Source organism: Mesocricetus auratus, unplaced genomic scaffold (genome assembly GCF_017639785.1).
Source record: "Mesocricetus auratus isolate SY011 unplaced genomic scaffold, BCM_Maur_2.0 Super-Scaffold_100003, whole genome shotgun sequence".
Lineage (NCBI taxonomy): Eukaryota > Metazoa > Chordata > Mammalia > Rodentia > Cricetidae > Mesocricetus > Mesocricetus auratus.
Window position 1 is genome coordinate 34398855 of NW_024429188.1, and position 23531 is coordinate 34422385.

General features: G+C 38.0%; 1 protein-coding gene across 10 annotated transcripts in view; it reads left to right on the top strand.

The window, feature by feature from the left end:
* Tab3 (TGF-beta activated kinase 1 (MAP3K7) binding protein 3) overlaps positions 1-23531 on the top strand; it is a 53734-nt gene that overhangs the window by 9822 nt on the left and 20381 nt on the right. For 7 of the 10 annotated variants that reach the window (XM_040744187.1, XM_040744188.1, XM_040744186.1 and 4 more), the window contains 3 exons: positions 10266-10369; positions 12196-12284; positions 19612-19803. In XM_040744187.1, the coding sequence (XP_040600121.1) occupies positions 19702-19803 (102 nt within the window). In that variant the 5' untranslated portion in view covers positions 10266-10369; positions 12196-12284; positions 19612-19701. Of the gene's footprint in view, positions 1-10265; positions 10370-12195; positions 12285-19611; positions 19804-23531 lie in introns of those variants that run through there. The other 3 variants (XM_021232983.2, XM_021232982.2, XM_013120536.3) reach the window with 3 other exon arrangements.

Consider the following 23531-nt stretch of genomic DNA (forward strand, 5'->3'; position numbering starts at 1 on the left):
AGGTGAGCACCACCACTCCCAACTTAATATACTTTTTTAAATTTTTTGAAAAAGGGTTCTGTATTGCTTTGGAGGCTGTTCTGGAGCTCCCCCTGTAGACCAGGCTGGCTTCGAACTCACAGAGACCCCCCTGCCTTTGCCTCCCAAGTGCTGGGATTAAAGGCATGCGCCACCAACACCCAGCCTTAATATGCTTTTAAAAGATATTAAGAACCTTTTTATTATGCAAATCTCAGGGATAATATCAGTATTTTAACTAAACGTTCTAGTTAGAGTTTCATGCTCTCATAACTCTCAGCATTCCTTCGCAAAGTGTCATATATGCCTTGTCTTTTGTCATGTGCTCATTTGTAGGCGCTCTTCATCACATGCTGGAAAGGGGCCCTTGCTGGTTACAAATGCATTCTGTCACTGTGCGATAGCCTCTTCCATTTTTCATGAGTCTTTTCAGAAATAAAAGTTCTCATTTTAATGTAATTAGTATTTCCCCTTATGTTTAAAGTAGAGGTTTCCGTTTAAACCATCTTTTCCTAGCCCATGATTACATGGGTGTTTTCTCTTATCTGGAAGTTTTGCAGCTTTAGTGTTCACACAAAGATCCAGCGATTAACTGAGATTGATCGTTGTCTGTTCTTTTCTCTATATGAATAGCAGGGTGTCTTAGTACGTGGATTTTCATACTGCTGAGAAGTATAAATGTGCATATGTATTATGGCTTGGTTTGCATGCTCTCTGTTCTGTTTTTTATCTCCTTGTTCTGACACCACGTTGTCTTGTATCCTCATAGTAAGTCTCAATAGTAGAGCAAGTTCTTCCATCTTGTTCTCATAACATCTTGGCTGTTCTCAGCTCTTCGCACATTCATAAGAATTTTAGTACCATGTTACATAGACAGACATGCATATGCATACACTGTCTGTTAGTGTTTTGATTGTGATTGTGTGGACCCTAAAGAACATTTTGTGGAGAAATGACATCCTTGTTTTCAACATCATGAACATAGAAAATTACTGTTTATTTTTTCTCTATGGTATTTATAATATTCTCCGAAAAGTTTTATTCTTAGATAATTGATATTATTTTGTATATAAATTTTATTTAAATTAAAAACAATCTTTTTTATCATTTTTATTTTAATTTTAAATAGCTTGTTTTACATGTCAATCCCAGTTCCCTCTCCCTCCCCTCCTCCCACACTCCCCTTCCCCCCCCACCCTCCCACCCTATTGCCAAATCCTTCCACATAGGGGATATCTAGAGTCTGTCACTTCACTCTGGGTAGGGTCCAGGCACTCCCCTAAGAGTCCAGGCTGAGAGAGCATCCCTCTTTGTGCTATAGGCACACGATGACTGTTTGTATACCAGGGATAGACACTGATCCACTGCTCAGGGCCCCATAGGTTGCCCAGGCCTTCTCACTGACACTCACATTTGGGGGGTCCAGATCAGTCCCATGCTGTCCTCCCCGCTGTCGGTCTGGGGTCCAAGAGCTCTCCCCTGTTCAGATCAGCTGTCTCTGCTGGTTTTGCCAGCCCAATCTTTGCCAATTTGCTCATCACTCCTCTCTCTCTGTCACTGGAAAAACAATCTTATTTTACATATCAATCCCAGTTCCCTCTCCCTTCCATCCTCCCATACCTCCCCAACAATCCCCCCATCCCATCCCCCATTCACTCACCAGGGAGGGTGATGCCTTCCATGAGGAATCATTAGCATCTGTCAAGTCATTTGGGACAGGGCCTAGCCCCCCCCCCCTGTGTATCGAGGCTAAGAGAGTAACCCTCCATGGGAAATGGGCTCCTGAAGACCTTTCGTGTACTAGGGATGCATCCTGGTTACATCCCAGAGGCCGCATAGACTGCACAGTGCTCCTAACAGACACCCACGTCCAGGGGGCCTGGTGTGGTCCTGTGTTGATTCCCCAGCTGTTAGACTGGGGTCCATGAGTTCCCACTTGCTCAGGTCAGCTGTCTCTGTGGGTTTTCCCAGCGTTGCCTTGACCTCTTTGTTTGTCACTCCTCCCTCTCTGAAACTGGATTCCAGGAGTTTGGCTCATATTTTTTTATGTTACTGTATGCAAGTCCTTGTAGACTTCATTCTGTTCTTAGATTGGTAAGTATTTATATTATGACTGATGAGATCTTATCAAGTGCTTTTCCTGGTAAAATAGCCATATCATTTTGTTTCTCAAATCAAATTTATTGATTACCAGTTGCTAAATTAACTTTACAACCTAGCCACGTCAACAAAACATTTTTATTTTATGTCATTTGGAAATTTTAGATCTTTGTTAATGAGTAAGATTGCCTTGAAGTAACAAGGGATTTTGTTTTTGCATTCTTGTCAGATTTTGATAGTTTTATAAGATGAATTAAGGAGTATACTTTTTAAAATTCTCCATAAGAGTTTTACAGTTGGATTTATTTTATATTTTTAGTGCATGCTAGAATTCAGTAGTGAAGCTACTTAGATAGAGGGTTTTCTTTATAGGATACTTCAGCATAGTTTCAGTTTTTAAAAACTATTGGTATGGATTGGACGGGAACCTTGCTTGGTTAATATATATGCAGCCCCCCATTCAGTCACCAGTAATACATAACTGAGAATGGTACTTCATGCCTGGAATCCCTCACTTAGGAAATGGAGACAATATGACTGCTAGAGTTCAAGGCCATTCTGGCTACATAATGAGTGCCAAGTGAGCCAGAGCTATATCACAATACTTTTTGAGAGAAAAGAAAGAAGGGGTAAATAAATGAAAATTTTAAACGATCATTTTAGTATTCTTCCGCCTCAATTCTTACCACTGTTCTGGCAAATTAGTTTGATAAGCTTTTTAATTTCATCTGAGTTTGCAGATGTGTTGGCGTTATGTTTAATTTGTAAAAAAGTTTCTTTTTAAAAGATGTATTATATATGAGTGTTTGCCTACTTATAAACACATGTAACATTTCCATGCCTAATACCCATGGCGTATAGTTGGCATTTTTTGGCTCACCAACCAGATCCCAATTAAAAACATGGAGACTTATGAATGCTTGGCCATAGCTTATAGACTTGTCCCACCAGCTCTCTTAACTTAATTTAACCTGTTTCTATTCATTTATGTTTTGCCTTGGGGCTTTTTACCTGTTTCCATTCTATATGTCCTACTTTCCTGCTTTCTCTGTGTCTGGCCCCTGGCATCTCCCTGTTGCCTCTTTTTCTTTCTGAAACTAAATTCCTCCTCCTCCTCCTTACTGCCCCTGCCCAGAAATTCTGCCTATACCTCCTCCCTCTATTGATCGTTAAGCTTTTTATTAGACCAGTCAGGTACCTTAGGCAAGCAAGATAAAACAACATAACATCTTTACATAATTAAACAAATACAACACATTTTTGCATAATTAAACAGACATTCTTCAACAGTGGATGCCAAAAGAACTCCCCTGGAACTGAAGTTACAGATATGCCAAGTAAAGTTACAGATATGCCAAGTAAAGTTACAGATATGCCAAGTAAAGTTACAGATATGCCAAGTAAAGTTACAGATATGCCAAGTAAAGTTACAGATATGCCAAGTAAAGTTACAGATATGCCAAGAGCAGCAAATGCTCTTAATCACGGAGCCATCTCTCAGGTCCTTTTCATTGTACTCAGGACCCCATTGGGAAGTTGATCTGGAGGTTTTGCCACCCCTCATTCTATAAAATCTTTTCTGTGTTTCTTTCTATACAGCATTCTGTGTATACACATTGATCAAGTTCATTAATTATGTGGTATTGTTACTAATTTTTTAATTTTTTTCTTTCAACCAATGAGAAATATACATGAAAATCTGCCAGTGTGATGTTTATGTGACCATTTCATTTAGTCAACTTTTGTTCTTTTTTATGTAACTTGAAACCATATTATTGTAAAGTTTCTGTAAATTTAGTGTGTTGTATTTTGATTAATTAGCCAGACATGGTGCTGCACACCTTTAATCCCAGCACTTGGAGACAGAGGCAGATGGATCTCTGTGAGTTCGAGGCCAGCCTGGTCTTCAGAACGAGTTCCAAGACAGCCAAGATTACATAGGGAAAAACCTGTATTGAATAACTAAAAAAATATTGTATGAGTGTACACACACACACACACACACACACACACACAATGAGTGCATACACACATACACACACCTGACAGCTTTTTAGGTCTTTCCTTTAACTGTGGGTTTCGGGAATCAAACCAAACTCAGGCTGTCAGGATTGTGCTGCAAGTCCTTTTACCCAGTTGAACCATCTTACTGGCCCTGAAATTCATTCATTTTTTTTTGTGAACACTGCATATACAATCACTGAGATTAATTTTCTTATTTTTTAAAAAATATTAATACATGGGTACTGTATTTATAATTCCTGAGATTTCATTCTCAGTGGGTATTTTGTATTTTCCACAGAGTGGAATTCTAGGCTGTAGTTACTGTGTGCTCTTTGGAGATACACACTTTTTAAGGTTTGATTTCTCTCTCTCTCTCTCTCTCTCTCTCTCTCTCTCTCCCCCTCTCAAGAATAAAGCCTTCAGCATACCATTTGTTTCTTTGAAAGCAGCCTCTTACCCTCAAGGATGGTTTTAAAATTGCTTTCATCTGTGAGGTTTTCAACCAGTAATTTATTGAAATTATAAATATGAGATTTGACATCTTTCATCATTTTTGGAAACTTCTCAGTCATCCACACAGTGGCTCTACTTCATTCTGTCCTTCTTCCTGGGATTTTAGTGAACGCTGGGCCACTAGACCATCATTTGATTTGTGTTACTCGTCCTTTTTCGTTCTGATACCCTGCCCTGAGTCTTTTCTTTTACACTTGTAATAGTATCCATCACCCATTAAATGGTGTTTCATGAATTCATTTCAGTTTTTTCAGTTTTACTAACAGCTGCTTTTCTTTTAAAGATCTGTAGTCATTTGGTGTATATTATTGTTTGTGCAACCGTGCTCCATCCGTGCATACAGTGGATATCCCCTAAGATTATATTGTGTGCTAATGCCATAGACTCGTTACCTTGTCCATTATGATCTCTGCACAGTGATTCATTTTCCAAAACCTCGCCTTGTCTTAGGTGCAACATAAAGCCATACTTTGCTACTTTTTATGGTTTCAGTTTTGATGCAGAGAGTATTTTGCTCTTTAATATAGCAAGCATATTTATTTTAAAACCTGTAGCCCAATATTGCTAGTAACTGTAGCCCCTGTGAATATGTTCTGGACTGTTTGGTTGTTGCAATGGTGGTGGTGACAGCAGTTGTTATTTCTATAGTTTTGGTTATTTCTTATGGTTTTAAATTTATTCTATACATTCTACTTGAAAATATTTAGGAAATCATTTGAAACCAAAGGTGATATATTTTAGAAAAAAAACAAGCATGCATGCATGTGTGACTTTGCTTTAATAAACCCAGATAGTGCCTAATCAAATTTCAAGTGGTTTTGCTGTTGTTGTTTCTTTCCTTTGGATGGTAGTGGTAGTATTATTGGTGATGAACCTAAGGCCTGTATATGCTAGGCAAGCATTCTAATGAGTCAGTCAGATGACTCAAGACCACATGATAGTCAGTGATTAATTCCGATTTACGTTTATTTCTGAAGTGTTGGCTGGAAGCTGCAGGTAGGGAAAGAGCACCTACTACTCTTGTGGATGTGGGTTATCAGGGCTAGGGTAAATTTTAACTTCTAACTTTGTCTTCTAAATGCCTGGTTTTCCGTGATCTCAAAGTACGATCCTGATAGGTCTTTGAACCTTTAAGACAATGCTGTTTCTAAATGTGTTGTCTCACTCTCTTGTCTGTGGTGGGAGGGTTGATTTAAATAACCCAGTATCTTATACATGAAAGACTTTTGATTGGGTCTTTCTTTGTGGACAGAGTTCACTTATGACTGGCAGTGACTTTCTCTTCTCTAAGATATCAGGCTATTTTCTAGTTGTGCATAAGGTTTGTTTTAAATAGCTGTACTCACATGTATAATTATATAATTTGTATTCAAATGTTACCATTCTATGTATGTATAAATATAAGTAAATTATTTCCTGCCTGTTCAGCAGCAGTTTGATTCCTTTTAACCCTGGCAGTTCCTAGTCCCTGGCAATAATTTAAGCTTATTGTATTAACATTTTACCTAAGCAGAGTATCTGGAATGACTATCGGAATGTGAAGTTCTTCTAGGTTGCTACTGAAATTGGGATCCTAATAGCAACTAATTTTTATTACTCTCATGGAGAAGAATACTATCCTACTTTCCCTTTTATTATGACTTGTTAGTGTACCTGTAAGATACAAAAACAAGGAAATTCTGGAAGTCCAAGATTTGCTGCCATATGAACGCTCAGCCACCGTGAATAAATATGATACATTACCAATCTGAACCCCTTTTCTTTTATGTATATTAATTCCCACAGTAGTCTTTGAGGTTAGTATCTAATTAGGTATGATATTAAGCAAAAGATTAGGAAACTGCTGCCTGAAACAGCTTAAGTAACTTGTCTGTGTCCCTACACTTGGAAACAGTGTATGTTGTCTTTTATTAGTACATATTTTATTTCAACTATTATGGCCTTGAGATGCGTACTGACTTCAAAGTTTTATCATTTTATATTTTTTCCTGTAAACCCTAATATCAAGTCCTAAATTAGAGACTGTTAAGAGATGACCGTTTACAGCCGGGCGGTGGTGGCGCACGCCTTTAATCCCAGCACTCAGGAGGCAGAAGCAGGTGGATCTCTGTGAGTTCGAGGCCGGGCTGGACTGACAGCCTGCAAAACAATACAGAGAGACCCTGTCTCTTAAAAAAGAGAGAGAGAGAGATGACCGTTTGCTATACTATCCTCACTGACCCTCATATTACCATATTTCTAGAATATCATTTTACTGGCTCTAAAATTTACCAGGGTTTGTGTCCTCTTAGAAAGTTTGCTGTTACTCTTCCTCTCTCATCTGGCATGTGTCACCCCTTTCCTTTGTCCAGTTCTAAAGAAGCTGTCTCTGCTTTTCATTATATTTGTCACCCTTGTTATTAAACTCACACTGGCTTCATGGATATCTATAAGATTTCCTTGTTTACTTCTTCAGTCACTCTTGATGGAATCTTAGCCAAAATCCTGTTTGCTCTATCCTTCTGAATGCTAACAGTCAAAAGCTGACCCGCTTCAGACCTCTGTCCCAGCAATAGTCAGTCTGTCCCAGCAATATTCAGTACTTCTGGATTTGTGGTGGTACTTCTACTTCGAAGTGTCTCTCACATCTCATTTCCACCTCCTGTGCTATGATAGCCTTGAAAAGCTGTTGTTACCACTCCTGTGAACATCGAGTGCTTTTATTTATTGATAGTATATTCAACCACGTGACATTCAGTTCCTGCAGCTCTAAGATATGAATATGTCTTCTCATCCAGTTTTGTATGTTGGTTTTCTTTCACAAATATTTTTTCTTTACCTCTGTTAAGGATTCTCTTTGGGGGATCCTCATTCATTAGTTTTCTTCCATGTTCCACTCACAAATAACTTCTGTTTAAAAGTATTAAAAGATCTCTGACTTGTACCAGATCCCTTTGAATATACTGGTCTAGTGCTTTTGCATGTGCCCCCCCTTTTCCCCTCTAATCCTGCATGTTTTCCTTCAGTAAATTTACTTTACTGAATTTATTTTCCCCTCCTGTAAACTTCTTTCTCAATAGCATACATAGTGTACACATTTCACCAGCTCAAGAGAGTCAGCGTAAGGAGTTATACTTGTGAGCCTCATCGCTTCACGTGTATTTGAGAATTTCATGCATGAGTATATGGGACTGGTATCATTCCCACCCTTCCCTTTGCCCCTCCAGCTCCTCCATCAAACTCATGACCTCTTTTATAATTATTGTTGTGTTTTATACACACACATATGCACACATAGCTATATGCTTGAATGCCCGTGTGTTTGTGGCTGACTACTTAGGGTTGGGGCCTTATTCCCGAAGAAATCTCATTCTTCTTCCTTGAGCAGCCATGAACTGCCTCTAGCACTTTGTCTGGGGTGGTGCCTCATGAAGTTGTCCTCTGTCCGTGTTTGTGTGTCAGCTGCTGTGCTCTTGGCAGATTTTATCCAGGCAACCAAATTGCTGAGAGTCTGTAGGTTCTACCACATCCTTATCCTGTCCAAAAGAAACTTATCTTTCTGCTGTAAGTCATTCTGGTCCCCAGGCTCTTATATTCTGCCTTCCTCCATACCCCTTTTTGTCATTGTTCCCTGAGGTGAAGGGGTTGTGTTATAAATGTCCCAGTTGGGACTGGGTACCCATGGTCACTTACTGTCGTCGTTTTGATCAGTTGTGGATTGCTGTCATACCCTCTGCCTGCTGAAAAAGAAAAGGAAAAAAGGAGATTCTTTGATGAGTTACCCACGAGAGCTGTACTTATCTAGGAGCAAGGACAAGTACTTAGAAGGCAGCTAAAAGCTCTGTTATTTAAGTAGCATGGCAATAGTAGGTTCTCCTCTAGAGCCTTCACTCTCTCCAGCCATGGGCTTGGCTAGGTTGCCAGTACCATACTTGGCTTTTCTCCAGTTGAGTTTTAGGTACAATTAGACAGTTGTTGATTACTTGCAAGAGACAAATGACTTATTGTAATTTTAATAAATATTTAAGTATACTGGTTTGTGTTTTCAGTTTTAGCTTTTTTTCTATATTCTGTATGAGATAATTAAAATCATCTTTTGTCCTCCTACATTTTTTTGTATATTGAGTCAAGGTCTTTCCATGTGGCCCAGGGTAGCCTTGACTTGATATTGTCCCTTCCTTAGCTTCCCAAGTGCTTGTATTATACGTGTGGGCTACCACTCTCAGGTCAAATCATTATCTTTTAGGTATTACTTGGAATGTGTTCTATTGTTTTTCTTGAACTTCTATAGTGACTCTTAGTTGATTTCTTTTTCAAATTAATGAACATTTCCAAATGTACACAAAGAAAAAGTTCAGCAAACTTCTAATTGCTGTGGCTGACAGCATATTATCATATTATTTTCCCCACTGCTTTTCTTTTTTCTAGGAAAGGCATAAACAAGACATAATTGCACTCCAGGCTTAATGTGCCTCTTAACACGTTTTCTTACATAACTGCAATGACATTATCATAGAGCACACCTAATAATAAGACCTTAGCAGCATAGGCAGCACTTAGTCCACATGGAAGCTTCCCAGTTAAGTCTTTCCATAATTCTGTTGTGATCTGTATCAGCTCTGCTTATTTTATGAAGTACCATTCTGGTGAGGTTACTTTGTTCTTTTATCTTTTGTATTTAAAATGGACTGGAAATTATGTATCTGCTCAGTTAGGTACAGCTTATACTTTTGGAGGCGTGGTCAAGAACACTTGCTGTCATTTCAACTAATATCATACCTGGGAGTACGTAATGTACAATTTGGTCACTTCTGGCATTATTTGCTATTTTTCTCTCTGTGAAAGAACATTACTTTTCTTTACTAGAGCTGTTTGCTTAACTTGAAGTCTCTTGTTATTTATGGGTTGCTTGCTTTCATTTTTTAATGCTTTGTATTATTTCACTAAAGTTTATGGTAAAATAAATTTTTCCTTCTAAAGGAAGTCAAGTCATTCCCAAAATGGTAGATTAGTGATTTTTGTGGGTTATGCGGAAGCATCTAGTTTCCTACTTCTGAGTGAGTTATCCTATTCGACTGAGATTGAATAACAGAAAAAAAAACTGAAAGAAAAGACCTTATACCTACTTCATGGTGCTGTTTGCAGTTAGGGTATGGCACTCAGTTGAGCTGTGGGAATGCACAAAGTCCTGTAATTTACTGGAGACTAAATCAGGCTCACTATGGAGTCATTTAAATTTTAAAGACCCACGGCCTTAAAAGGGCCCCAGCACAGTTTTGTAATCAAAGGCATTAAATTTTAATGACTATTTTATCTTGGAAAGCTGCAGGGTTCCCCCTGATCATTTACTCTTCTTACTAGCTTTCCCTGAAGCCAGAATCTCAGCAAAGCTTTGTGCCTTTGCTATTTGGACCTGTGCCTTAGGCCCCAGAGGCGACTGTTGGGAGCAACCTATCTCAGGCAGCAAAGGGAATGTTTTCCTCAGTGTTGATTAAACATAAGCCTCATCAGTCTAATTTCATGTAGTCAAGTGACCGTTCACATTTTCATGACCTTTCATTTCATGACATGGTTATCATTTATTCATGTTCCTTTTAAGTTAGCCTTTCACTGTCATAATCTTACTTCTTTGGTGGTTCTTCTTTTTTTAGGACAGCGTTGCCAGCATTCTTTTCAGGGTTATTCAGCCTGGATTGTAGTGTGTCCAACTTCACAAGGTGTCTTAGTTGACATTTTGCCAATTGAGAAATTGAAGGTAAGAAGTTTGGATATCTTTGTAGATAGTGGATCTTTATTGCTGTTATCATGTTTCATATTTACACAGCTCCCCATAAATAACCCTTCCCTGTTGTACATTTAACAGCTAAACTAGGTGGGCATGGTGATGCATGCGTATGGTTCCAGCTACTTGAGATGCTAAGTTGGATGTATCGCTTGACTGTACAAGATGAAACACCACATCAAAACCAAACCAAACAAAGCAACCTGTAGAGCAAGGATAATAAAAGAAAAGATACGCATGTAGTTTCTTTTATTTAGTTTCATGCCTTAAACCAGCAGTTACTACTGCCTGCTTAGCATTAGAAAGTAAACATTCTCTGGATAATTCATTTAGAGTTAGATACTGAGCTGGCCCAGGGCTCAAATCTCTATTGGTTGGAGCTAATGGAATATATAAGACCCATATAGCTTGATGGATATAAAGATCACTTTCTGTAACAAAATTGAACAAACAGTAATGCTAGTATTGTTAACAACCAAGGGTATCAATTTTTAGTGGTATTGTAGCCATAATTCTGGCTTTGAATCTTGCAGATCTGAATCAAGAGATTATGGTGTCAACTTTGATTACTACATAGCTTATCTTTGTATCTTGGAAAATCTTCCTATTCTTTTAAACATATTTCCTAGTATACGGATATATATAGTGTTGCGAATGAAACACTGGATCAATACTGCCTTTTAAACTAGTTTTCAAACTACTCTTCCCTTCGGTTATCTTGAGTAAACCAAGGATTTCTATTGGACTTGAACTCATTGGTTCTCAGATTCAGTATTATGATATTGAGGTGGACAATGCATTGTTATCAGAGATTGTCCTGTGCACTGTGAGCTGCTAGGAGCACTCTTGGCCTCTGCCTGACATATTCCAGTATACTTCATTACTGCAACTAAAAGTAATTCTAGACATCACATGTCTCTTATAATAAGAGTTTTGTCTGTGTGTGTGCACACATGCATGTGCACGTGCAACTATGTGCATGCCATGAAGCACATATGGAGGTTAGAAAACAAGTTTCAGCAACCAGCTCTCTCCTCCTGTGGGTACCAGGCTTGTGTGGCAAGGGCTTTAAACTATTGAGCCATCTCACCAGTCTGCCAAACGTCTTTGGGTGTGTCCCAGGCTTCCAGCTTTATAATTCCATTGTTTTTATTTAAAATAAAACAGGACTTACTCTCTGCAGTTCAGCGCCATTTCTTCCGTGAAGCTTTCTGCAGCTCTCCTTGTCTTTGTCTTAAGCAAGGGTTTCTTTTTCTGACTGCTATCGACTGTCACCCCACTCTGTTTTTAACTATCAGTCTGTTTTTCTTAATTTGAGGATAGGGGCTTTCTGTATTTTTAAGCTCAGATTTTATTGAATGGACAATGGATTTGGGAGTTCCAGGTTAGAAACTGTTAAATAAATTATTTTAAATGGTATTTTTGTTAAGTTTTCCGATCTATTCACTAAAAGATCCCCCACAGAACTGGAATTTCTGAATGAAGTGAGCAATAACTCATTAGAAGATGGAATCCCCTATATGTATATGTGATAGAGCTATAGGAACACTTGTAGGCTGTATTTGAATGCCACAGACATTAACAGAGTAAGCTGCTTTCAGTTTGCATATAGACTTTGTCTGACATTTCTGTATTGTGTGTATGTGCATGCTTACATGCCACGGCATGTGTGTGAGAGTACAGCTTGCAGGAGTCTGTTCCCTCAGTGTACCATGTGGGTCCTAGAAGTCTCATAGTTGTCATTGTAAATTTTGAGTTGGAAAATTAGCAAAAGGGTAACTGTCTTTCTATGTTTTCAGATCCTAGACTACTGAAAAGAAGGTCCTTTCGAAGATGGAGATGTGAATTAGGAAAAACTCCTGTTCCGGGACTCATAGACCATATTGAGGTATACTTCTTCTCCAATTTGAAATAGACTTTATTTTTTAAGAATAGATTTATTTTACAGAAGAATTGAGAATATAGTACAGAGTTTCCATATACCCTATACTCAGTTTATCCTATTGTTAATAGTATTCTCATTACCTTAGTTTTTAAGCAGGTATGTTTTTTCTTTCTGTTTTAAACTTCCATACAGGAAACTATATAATGATTGGTTGCTATGTCTTCTTGGGTTCCTCCTTTCTGAAACACTATTTCAGCCTATCCTTTTTCTCTTTGAGACCATGACAGTTTTGAGAGAACCATACTGATCAGGTACTTTGTAGTCTATTCCTCAGATGTTTTGCTAATGGTTAGACTGGGATTATGGATTCTTTTAGAGGAAGGCTGTAAAGATAAAGTACCATTTGATGTTCTTTCCTAATCATATGCAGAGTGTGTGCTATCAGTCTTGCTTATCACTGCTAATATTGACCTTGATTCACCTGGCTGAGAAAAGGTTTGTCATGTTTCTCTGCTGTAAAGCCAAGCTTTTGTCTTCATCTTTTTCTGTATCTCGCTCTTTGAAAAGAAAGTGGTGTACACACCACACTGAAACTCTCTTTAAGAATACTGCATCTACTTTGAAGGTAAATGTTCTGCATAAGCTATGTGGAATTCTCAGGCATGGGAGATGTATCTCCTCTCAATTTTAACATTTCATTTTATCAGTGTGGACTTAACAGATATTTACTCTGGGTCATAATCTAATGCTGCTTGCTTTTGATGGTCTAGTTCTTTTAGCTGTGGTCATTGGGAGTTCTTTTAGTTGTCTCCTGTGTTATTTTTGAATCCTGTCATCGTGGGATTTTTGTTTGTTTGTTTAGTGCGTCTTCTTGTCACTACAAGATGATTCAAGGTTAATCATGTATAATCCTTGACCTAGTTCTAAAATCAGCTATTTCTCTATGGGGTTGGGATTCTTTCCATTAGAGAATGCTACCAGAAACTTAAGCTAGATATGCTTATTCATTCTTGATTAGTGGCCTCTCAACCTTTCTAAAGCTGCAACCTTTCAATATAGTTCCTGATGTTGTGGTGACCCCCAAACATAAATTTATTTTTGTTACGGCTTCGGAACTGTAATTTTGCCACTGCTATAAACCATGATGTAAATATCTGTTTTTCCAGTTGAATGACCCCTATGAAAGGGTCATTCAGCTCCCCCCACAAAGGGGTCTTGAGGCAGAGTTTAAGAACCACTGTTCAAGATTCTCCTGACCGGAATATAAGCCTATGTGTAAATATTTCAACATACAGGTTACAGTTAACAAACACATAATCCTGAGAATATTTAAAGATTAATTTTAACATGAAAATGCTTTATTTGTTTCTAGAGTCATACTTAACTTGAACATGTTTTTATTAACCGTTTTAATGAAAATGTTAATTCGATCTCATTTATTTTGAGAATACAGTAAAATAGGGGCTCTGTGCCACAAATCTGTGACTGTCTGAGATCTGTTTTTACTATAATGAAGATCCTATAGGATGCTTATTTGTAAAATTATTGGGGCACCCTTCTAGGAGAAACAACAATGATCATGTTCTTATCTCTTTTTACATACATGTACAAAAATGTCTTGCAATTGGAACTATGTCCTTCAAAGTTCTTGTCTGTTTGTTAAGTCCTCCTGTATTGGATACTTCTGTTGCCATTTAATGCAAAAAGCTCAGTCTAGCACAAATACTCTAGCAGAAAGACTTTTATAAGACATCATTAGACTTGTATCAGATAACAGGACAGGAAACTAATAGCTAAGAACATAGGCTTAAATTTTAACTGCCATCCTTTGTGACTCTTAACACTATGTATTCACCTCTACACCTCAATTTACCACATGTATAAGGGGTAAATATTATTACCTCCTTCATCAGAGGGAATTAAATGAAGTAAAGGACAGCATAGTGCTTGGTATACAGATAAGATTTAATAACTTTTATTTAAAATAAAAAAACTGCAGTGTGGCATGAAAATGAATGAAAGTTCCAAGGCATTATGCTAATATATATACTTTGTTTTTATCCAGCAGTTATTACTTAACCACACCTGTCAGAAAAATAAATGAATCTGAACTGGCCTTGATAGTGCACTCTTGATACCAGGACTTAGGAAATGGAGGAGGGAGCATTAGTTCAAGGCTTACCACAACAACTTAATGAATTCAAGACCAGCGAGGCTACATAAAAACCTGCCTCACCAAAAGAGAAAAATGAGAGATGCATTCATTTCAAAAATTCTTAAAAGTCCTTTCACCACAAAACACATTTTTCTTCAAACCTAGGAAATTCTTGCCTTACCAGTCAAGATTGTCAGCCAGGGATTTCTCTAGTGGTCATTTGCTGCTACTGAGATTTGTAATGGGAGTGGCTGGGGTGCTGAATATCTCCCGTGTCCTGGGACAGTCTTGATGTAATGAATTCCTGCTCCTCAAATGACCTCATCAGTATTATAATATACCGTTAGACATGCTAAGCTGATTTCATCTTTCTAACACATTTCAGGTACCACAAGTCCAGAAGGTATGTAAATAGGTGGAACAAGGAGAGAACTCTGTATGTAGTTTCTGGGGAATAGAACTAGGAGTAGATTTGGTCTTTCTGAATGAGTGGTGGAGTATACTTCAGCTTCAGCATGTTATTTGCCTATAGTTGCTAGATAGTATGAATTTGAAGTGTTGAATGTTGCTGGGCAGTGGTGGTGCACACCTTTAATCCCAGGACTCAGGAGGCAGGCGGATCTCTGTGAGTTCGAGGCCAGCCTGGTCTACAAAGCTACACAGAGAAACCCTGTCTCAAAAAACCAAAAAAAAAAAAAAAAAAAAACAGAAAAAAAAGAAAAAGTTCAGTGTTGACATTTTTTGTAAAGTCATCCATTTTAAAATGTAGTTCCCTTTTTTAAACACTGAAAAGACCAAACTCAGCAGATCTGTAAGCTGGATTAGACTCCCAGACCCTTCTTTGGTTTGCAACCTCTGGTGCACTGATTTTAGGAAGTGAACTAAGGTTCTTGCAGAGATGGAACACTCTGAGCTATAATGACACCATCCTGTATCTTTGCTGAGCTTATAAAAGGCTGTAGAAAAAAAAACACCTAGTTGCCTACATCATTTTCTAGACTATGGAGAATTGTGGTTCAGCAGAACTCTGGGAGAGGTTCTTCTAGTTGGAAGGAGCAATTCTTTGGGGAGAAATCCCAGCAGCGGCAGTTTATTCAGTAACAGAACCCAATGTACATTGTAGGCCCTGGCCAGTTCACCTGATTTAGGAACTTTAAATGATTCCACTCCTAAACATAATTTCGGTGCCTCTAGTCTTTGTCTTACCAGCAAAAATTAGGAGTCCCAGTCATATGTGGCATATACCTATAATCCCAGCCCTTGGGAGATTTAGATGGGGAGAGCAGTGAAAGTCATGGGGCAGCTTGGGCTAAGGCATGTACTCTGTCTTAAAGGGAAAAAGAGGGCTAAAGAGATGGCTCCATGTATGAAGTACTGGCCTCAAACGTGTAATGACTGAAGTTTTGATTTCTAGAACCCATATCAAAGCTGCTTGTGATCCCAGCACTGAGGAGGCAAGCTAGCTAGTTAGACTAGCTGGGATGGATGAGGTCTGGGTTCAGCTCAGATCCTGCCAGTAAATAAAGGGAACACAGTCAAGGAAGACATTTGACATCAGATTCAGGGCTCCATATGCATGTTTACATGCACACACCACACACATTTAGGAATGCACACAAAATGACAGGAAATAAGGTCTCAGTCCTTAAGCGTCTTCTGGTTCTTGTGATCCTATCTGTTGGCTTAACTTCTTAGTGAACAAAAAGGAAATTAAACTATCTTAACATTCTATAGTCTTCAAGAGACTATTGTATTTGAGTGTTTATACTACTATGAAATACTAAACAGTTATCCATATCAGTGCTTATGTAAGAGGATGTCTAAGGCAGAATAGCAAGCATTATTAAGAATACATGAGATCATGGCTGACCAAGACACTGGTCTATGAGTATAGCAGAACATTAGTAGGAGTGATTGTATGTTTCTTTAGCAGAACAGTAGTATTTGTTTCCTCTAAGCCCATAACCTCTCTGGTCTCAGGTTCCTGCTGCCTCGGCAGTGGCAGGCATGGTTTCATGTCATGGAGTGGACTGTAACTCAGCCAGATAGTGGTTGGTGACTCCCACAACTTTTATGCCACCATTGCACCAGCGTGTTGTGCAGACAGGTCACCATGAAGAACAGAGGGTTTGTAGCTTGTTTGGTATTTACCTTTATCCTCTGGTAGCACACAGTTCAAACGACTGAGTAGACACCAACTCAGAGTTTCTGTGTTCAATGAGTTATGTAGGTTTTGTCTTCAACAATAGTACCTTACTTTTTGTAAATGTGTAGAGAACAACCAATAGCCTTGGCAATAGTGGGGCCCAGGAGCTAGAAAGATTGTAAGAGCCAGTAGGGTTGGAAGGCTTTCTAGATACAACTATGCAGCTTGCACTGGGCAGATGGGATCCCAGCACTGAGAGAGGACACAAGCCCCCATCCCTAATCAAGAAGCTATCTTCAACTACTCACAAAGGAATAATTTGTTTTCTCCAGTGGGGTCTCAATGGTTGTACAAATCACATTTAAAAACAGGCTACATGCCCAGGAATAGACGGCCAACACAAATGAACTTAGTTGTGTGCTTGGTGTATTGTTGCTGTTGTTTTGTTTTTTATCATAATACTCTTTCTAGGTATTTCTGTAACCTTATCAGTCTCTAGCTAATATATTGTGGTTTCTGATTTTGTGGTTTTTTTGGTTGCTATAGTACAAGTGTGTGTGTGTGTGTGTGTGTGCGTGTGTGTGTGTGTCACATACATACATCTGTATGTGTTTCTGGTTCTTTGTCTTTGGCTCTTTTTTCCCTGTTTTTTTTTCAGTTGCCTGTTTTCTAATGAGAAAGAGAAAGAAAGGGTTATAGATTTTGTGGGTGAGGAGTTTGGGGAAGGGAAACTGTGATCAGAATATATTATATGAAAAAATATTTTCAGTAGAAAAAGTGAATAAAATATTAGTGAGTAACCATATTACAAAAGGCATCTTTTCTAGGTCTGCATTTTGTCTACCCTGTAAAATCAGCTAATTTGTACAGGAATTCTTTCCTTTACTCCCAGCTCTCCACCTCTCCACATACCTAGAACTTTCTTGTTAGGTAACAAACCATTGAGAGTTTACTCTTTTCCCCAGCCAGTAGAAGAAAGGAAGTCAGTCACCTTTGAGTAATTAATTATACTGGGATTGTTAATGATGCCTACCAGTGACAATGTATGAAACCACAGAGAAGGCAGGTTTTGGATTTGAGTAACAATTTTGCCATAAGTGTATTCTCTGAATTCATTTTTCTTATTTGCAAAGTGGAGCTAATTATAGTTAGCCTTGAGGGCATAGTTGTTTAGTAAATGAGAGCTAGTAATAGTGATAAATTGAATGGAAAGTTTGTGCTGACTGAGCACTCTGAACTATATGGATGGAGACAGTACCGTGGCACTCAAAACCAATTGTGGTTTTATTCTTCTCTATTTTCTTTCTCATGATAACTGTACTGCCTTTGTATTGTAAAAACTTCTAAGTATGGTCAGAAAATTTAAAAAAGTGATTTTCTTTTCAGTTGTTATGAAATCTTCAGCCATTTGGATGCCTCAGAAGTTCTTGGCTAAAATTTCAGTTGAATAGTCATGAGATGTTTTGAATGTGGCAGTTCCTCAGTGGTAGGAAAGCTGTTACAATTTATTTCTAATTATTCACTAAAGTATAAACTAACAAAAGTAATTAAATACAAATTTTTGAGAGCTGTTTGTTAAAAAGAGAACATTGTGGGATGGCTAGATGGTCCGTGTATAGCGGTACTTACTAGAGAACCCAAGATCCATATGGTGAAAGGAGAGAACTGTTTCCCTGGAGTTGTCAGCTGGAGCCTAAACACATGCACTGGATCATGTGTACACGCACACGCACACACTCACATGCACGCACTCGCACACATGAAAAGAGAGAGAGAGGGTGCACTAGAGAGGTGGTTCTGCAGTTACTATCACCTGCTGCCCTTGCAGAGGACCTAGATCCAGTTCCAAGCACCAACCTAGTAGTTAACAGTCATCTATAACTTCAGTTCTTGGGAATCTGTTGTCCTCTTCTGACTTTGGTAGTCACTAGGCACACATATGGTGCACATACATAATACATACATGCGGGCAAGACATTCAAACTCATAAAAATAAATCTCTAAAAGAAAGAAATAGAATATTGGTATATGTGTGGCTTAGACGTGTGTCATACAGTTTTCACTTCTACATGTTCTATGCAGATGTTCATTTTCAATTTTTCTTGACTGTCAAATGACTGAATAAAGCAAAAGTTTGAAGCTGTACAGTATATATTGTATTTTTCTAGTTTATAAAAGTGATAATGATAAATATAAAGAAATGTGTTGGTTCATTTACCTTTGATGCCACCATTTGATTTCTGAGGCATTTGTTTTAGTAGTTGCCTTATTATTAGGTGCTTAATTTGAGTAGTTCTACAGAAGATTGAGGGAACATTTGATTTTTCCAGACACTACTCACAAGCTACATCTTTAGTACTTGTTTCATTGGCGTCACAACTATGCAAAAGCCTCCGCAGCCAGGTCTGGAGAATAATGAATCTCCAGCATCAGTTTGAAAGCAAAATTGGTACATTTCCATTTGTCTGCCTAGTTTGTTTCTTTTAGATGGGAGGTTTCCTTGATATGAATTTCAGATGCAAATCTTTTGTCTTCAGAGTACAGGGAGAATATAAATCATACAAGTATTCTTAGTGGTATTATTGTCAAGTCCTTAGTTCTCTATTTCATTATTCCAGATATCAGAAAAATGACAGTGCCTTAGAGGAGTGATATTATAGACCTTGGAAAAGCATAAGTGATTGTACATAAATAGAACTTCTCAAGGCTAAAAAAGTCTTGTTGCATCATCATCATCATAATAATAATATAATGGCAATATAATATACTATGTGTTTTTAATCTGGCTGCCACTGTACTTTTTCCAGAATTAAGCTGAAGATGTTAGGTTCTCTGTTTTGGTTGTTGTCTTTTTTAAATACTAGTTTAGTTGGCTATGTTACATCAAAAGAAATTAATTGAATTTGTCCATTTTCTAACATTGGACCTAGATATAATTACTTTAGTTTTCTTGATTTTAATAAATTGATAGTGTCTGAATAAAGTAAAATATGGAATCAGACTTAACCAGACTTTTATTTCTTTAATAGAAAATGATAGAGGTGTTGGAAGATCATTACTTTTGGAAGGCCTGTTAATATCCATTTCCTAAGTGAGACTTGGCCAACATTTCCTCTGGCATGGCGCAAAGCAGTCCCCAGCTTGATATTCAGGTTCTACATGATCTCCGACAACGTTTTCCTGAAATTCCAGAGGGTGTGGTATCTCAGTGCATGTTACAGGTACATTTCCTGCCACTAATGGTATAGTCATGTTACAGTTTTCCTTGTTAGAGTTGGCATTGTGGTGTTACATATTTCTTAGACGTAGTGCTGTTGGCATTGTGGGTTAGATAATTCTGTGTTGTTAGGGGTGCGGACAGGGGGCTGCCTTATGACTGGTAAGCTCATCACTCTCTACTCTGAGCTCTACCCACCATGTAACAGTAGCAATTTTATAGTTTTGACAATAGAAAATGACTTTCTGAATTGCTAAATAGTCAACAAGAGGTAAAATCTCACCCAGTTAAAGTCCTCTCTGATAGTGGGAAGAATAAGCACATGTAGCTAAAAGAAAAAAAAAAGATTCTCCAGCAGGATGGAAGTAGGTAAAGGTATTTGCTGTTCAGCCCGATGCCATGAGTTTGCTAGAACCACATGAAAAAGGAAAGAACCTATTCACACGAGTTCTCTGACCTCCACTTGGACACTCTCCTCTCCCAATCAACACTTTTCAAAGGTGTTGCCATTAAACCGAGAATCCTTTGAGAGTTGTGGTTTTCTTTGGTTTGCTCCTAGAACTCAAGCCCTGGGTATCATGCCTGCTGAGAAAACTCTCTACCACAGAACTATACCCCTCGTCCCCAGAGTTGCATTTTAAATCCCAAACATATGCAGTCTGTACCTGAGTCTACTTTAAAACTCTTCACCTTACTCCCTTTCTTCATTTGGTGAAGTTCCTAAGTCCACTGATTTTAAATGTAAGACCACCTTCTTTTGTTGAGAAACATTCCCTTTGTCTTGTTCTCAACACTGAAATCTTTTCATTTCTTAGAGACAGACTGTATTTTTACTCAGAGACAAGGCATTGCTGTTGCCTCCGTTGTCTTGTCTCATCCTTCACGGTGTCTCAGGGTTTTAGATTGTTTCATATCCCTGTTTGGATGACATTTGGAGCAGTACATGATCGACAGTAGGTATTTATGTTCACACTCCTTTACTGCAGTGTCAGAAGCTGAGGATGTAACACAATTATGTAACACAAATATGAATGGGGAAGGTTAATTACAAGTAGAGACTCAGACAACACAGAGATTTCTGTTGTTTACAAATTCTGTACTAGGTCTAGGCCTTTGGGCCTAAGGTTATTGTGTCGTAGGCAGTTATTTTTGCTAACATTTTCCCAGTCTGATTCTCAGCCTTTAGGCCCATTTATATTTGTGGTTGAGAAAAAGCTACTTCCCAGTGCAGTAAAACCAAGCCAGAGTTGAATCTTCTAGTTGAAACTCTTCTCTGGAACTGACTTTGTTTACCTACCTTAGGACCTATCTTAGGGCCTCTTCTAGCTCCAACATGGTTGTAATTTTTTGGCTTTTCATTTCTTGCCTTTCCATGAACAAAGTTTAAAACTCAGCTCAATGAACACTGTCCTAAATCCTTTACTTTTTCCTTATCGATAACAGAATGTTAGTGTGGACATTGACCACCCACTGACTCTAGGAAGTGCCTATGTTAAACTCCATGTGATGGTACGTGCCCGGGATCAGGAGGCTGAGACAGGAGTGCTGTGAATTTGTGGCTGTCTTGGGCTATGTATCAATACTTTCTCACTCCCACAACCCAAAATGTGTTTGTCTATACAGTGACATACGTGAACATAGTAGTTTACTTGTGAAACGCAGGCCTTAAATTCTCTTTGAACTGTCTTCCCTTCATTTAGATCACTTTTTAGAAGTATGATACTTTGTCTCCTTAGTTCTTTCAGTATTATTTATATATGCCTGATAAAAACTGTGTATTGCCGGGCGGTAGTGGTGCACACCTTTAATCCCAGCACTTGGGAGGCAGAGGCAGGCGGATCTCTGTGAGTTCAAGGCTAGGCTGGACCGATAGCCTCCAAAACAATACAGAGAAACCCTGTCTCGTAAAAACCAAAAAAAAAAAAAAACTGTGTATGTGGGTGCATACGCAGAGGCCACAAAAGGACGTTATCTGCCTTAGTCTATCACCTTTCACTTCATTCCTTTAAGTAAGGGTCTTTCCTTAAATCTTTAAGCTGATGGCATGTCAAGCAAAGCCAGCGTATCTTAGTGTTCCTGTCTGCTTCTTTTGGCACAGGTGGTCCAGGCCCACACATAGCCCCACGCAGGTTTTTATGTAGGTACTGGGATTCCCAACTAGTTCTGCATAAAAATTATGACCTTTGTATCCAACTAAACAACGTTAGAGTCTATTTAATCTTTGACACATTTATTCATTTTTCGTTAAAACATTTAGCAAGTTAAATATGACATTTGAGTCTACTCTGTAGTGTTTTTACAGACGTTCCATAATGACAATACTTCCATAGTCTGTATTTGTGGTTTTAAATTTTTGTCATATTTTTACTTTAGGTATGCCATCTGAATATGCTGATAGTCTAACTTTTTATTGTTTAAATTAGGATCCTTCCTTAAGATTACTATTAGGCTCCCAGATTTGTTATATAAAGCATAAGGTTTCAAGGTTATTCATAAAAATACCAAATACTGTGTTCACAAAGATACAAATAGTATGTTTTCCTCTAATCTCAGATATTTGTTAAAATTTTGAGAGAATTTATTTTTCATACATTTTTTTTCTTTCTAGTATCGGTCACTGACACATTCTGTTGGCAGTTAGTTAGCTGAATCCTTTGGATCCAGATGTGCTTTTTTATTTTTTAACTATTTTTATTTTATGTTTATGAGTATTTTTGTATATGTGTATCTGCACCACGTGCATTTCTGGTGTCCAAGAAGGCCAGAAGAGTGCATTGGATCCTTGGGACAGGAGTTAGATTGTTGGTAGCTACCATAAGAATTCTGAGAATTGAATACAGGTCCCCTGGAAGAGCAGCCAGTGCTCTTAATCTTAACTGCCTAGCCATCTCTCCAGCCCCTCCATATTTGGTTTTAATAGATAGCTTCTTACTCTTGCTCAGCGTGATTTTCAAGCATGACAAGAAAATTAATTTTGCAGTCTAATCATTCCTAAATTTCAATTGGTACTTCTTTCTGTAGTACTTTTCAAGTACTTTGTATAAGGAAAATAAAGTTACCTATTTTTTTCATGAAGCAAATTCTTTAAATTCCTTAGATTTCATTTTGTAAACATTTTCTTGACTGTGGGTTTGGTGTTTTATTAACTTCTTAAAGCTCAAAGTTAGTAATGTCTTTTGGCCATACATCCTTACCTTTGAAATTGCTATGTAGAAAGAGCACTGGGAGTTGAGACCAGGAACTTAAGTGGTTGTGCAGTTAACTAGTTAAGTGCCTTTTGTGAAAACAAGCCACTTCCCAGTCTTCTTTTCTGCGTCTGAAAATGCAAGTGGGGCTGTAGATGAATTCTAAATTTGTCTCAACACTTCCATCACTGCAGTGCACGTCCTGTGGTAGACTTAAGAGTTTTATTTGATTTTTCTGAAAAAGTGAAGTATTTCCTTTCATTTTATGTATAATGCACTCATGTATAATAAAATGTATGTTTCAGTTACAGAGAAAATTATGGTCATTAGGAATTTTTTAATTATTTTAAAGGTGGTAAATATATGTTTTACTCTAATAAAATAGGTGAGTGTTCTATATTTTAATGGAAACTACAATATCTTTTAAAAGGTTTAAAGTAAGCATTTGATTACTGTCTATTGGAACTTCAAAAGGACGGTTATTATTTGTACATAACTAAAAAGACTGTTGGAAGTATATTAAATTGCTGTTCAGTTGGTACAAAAT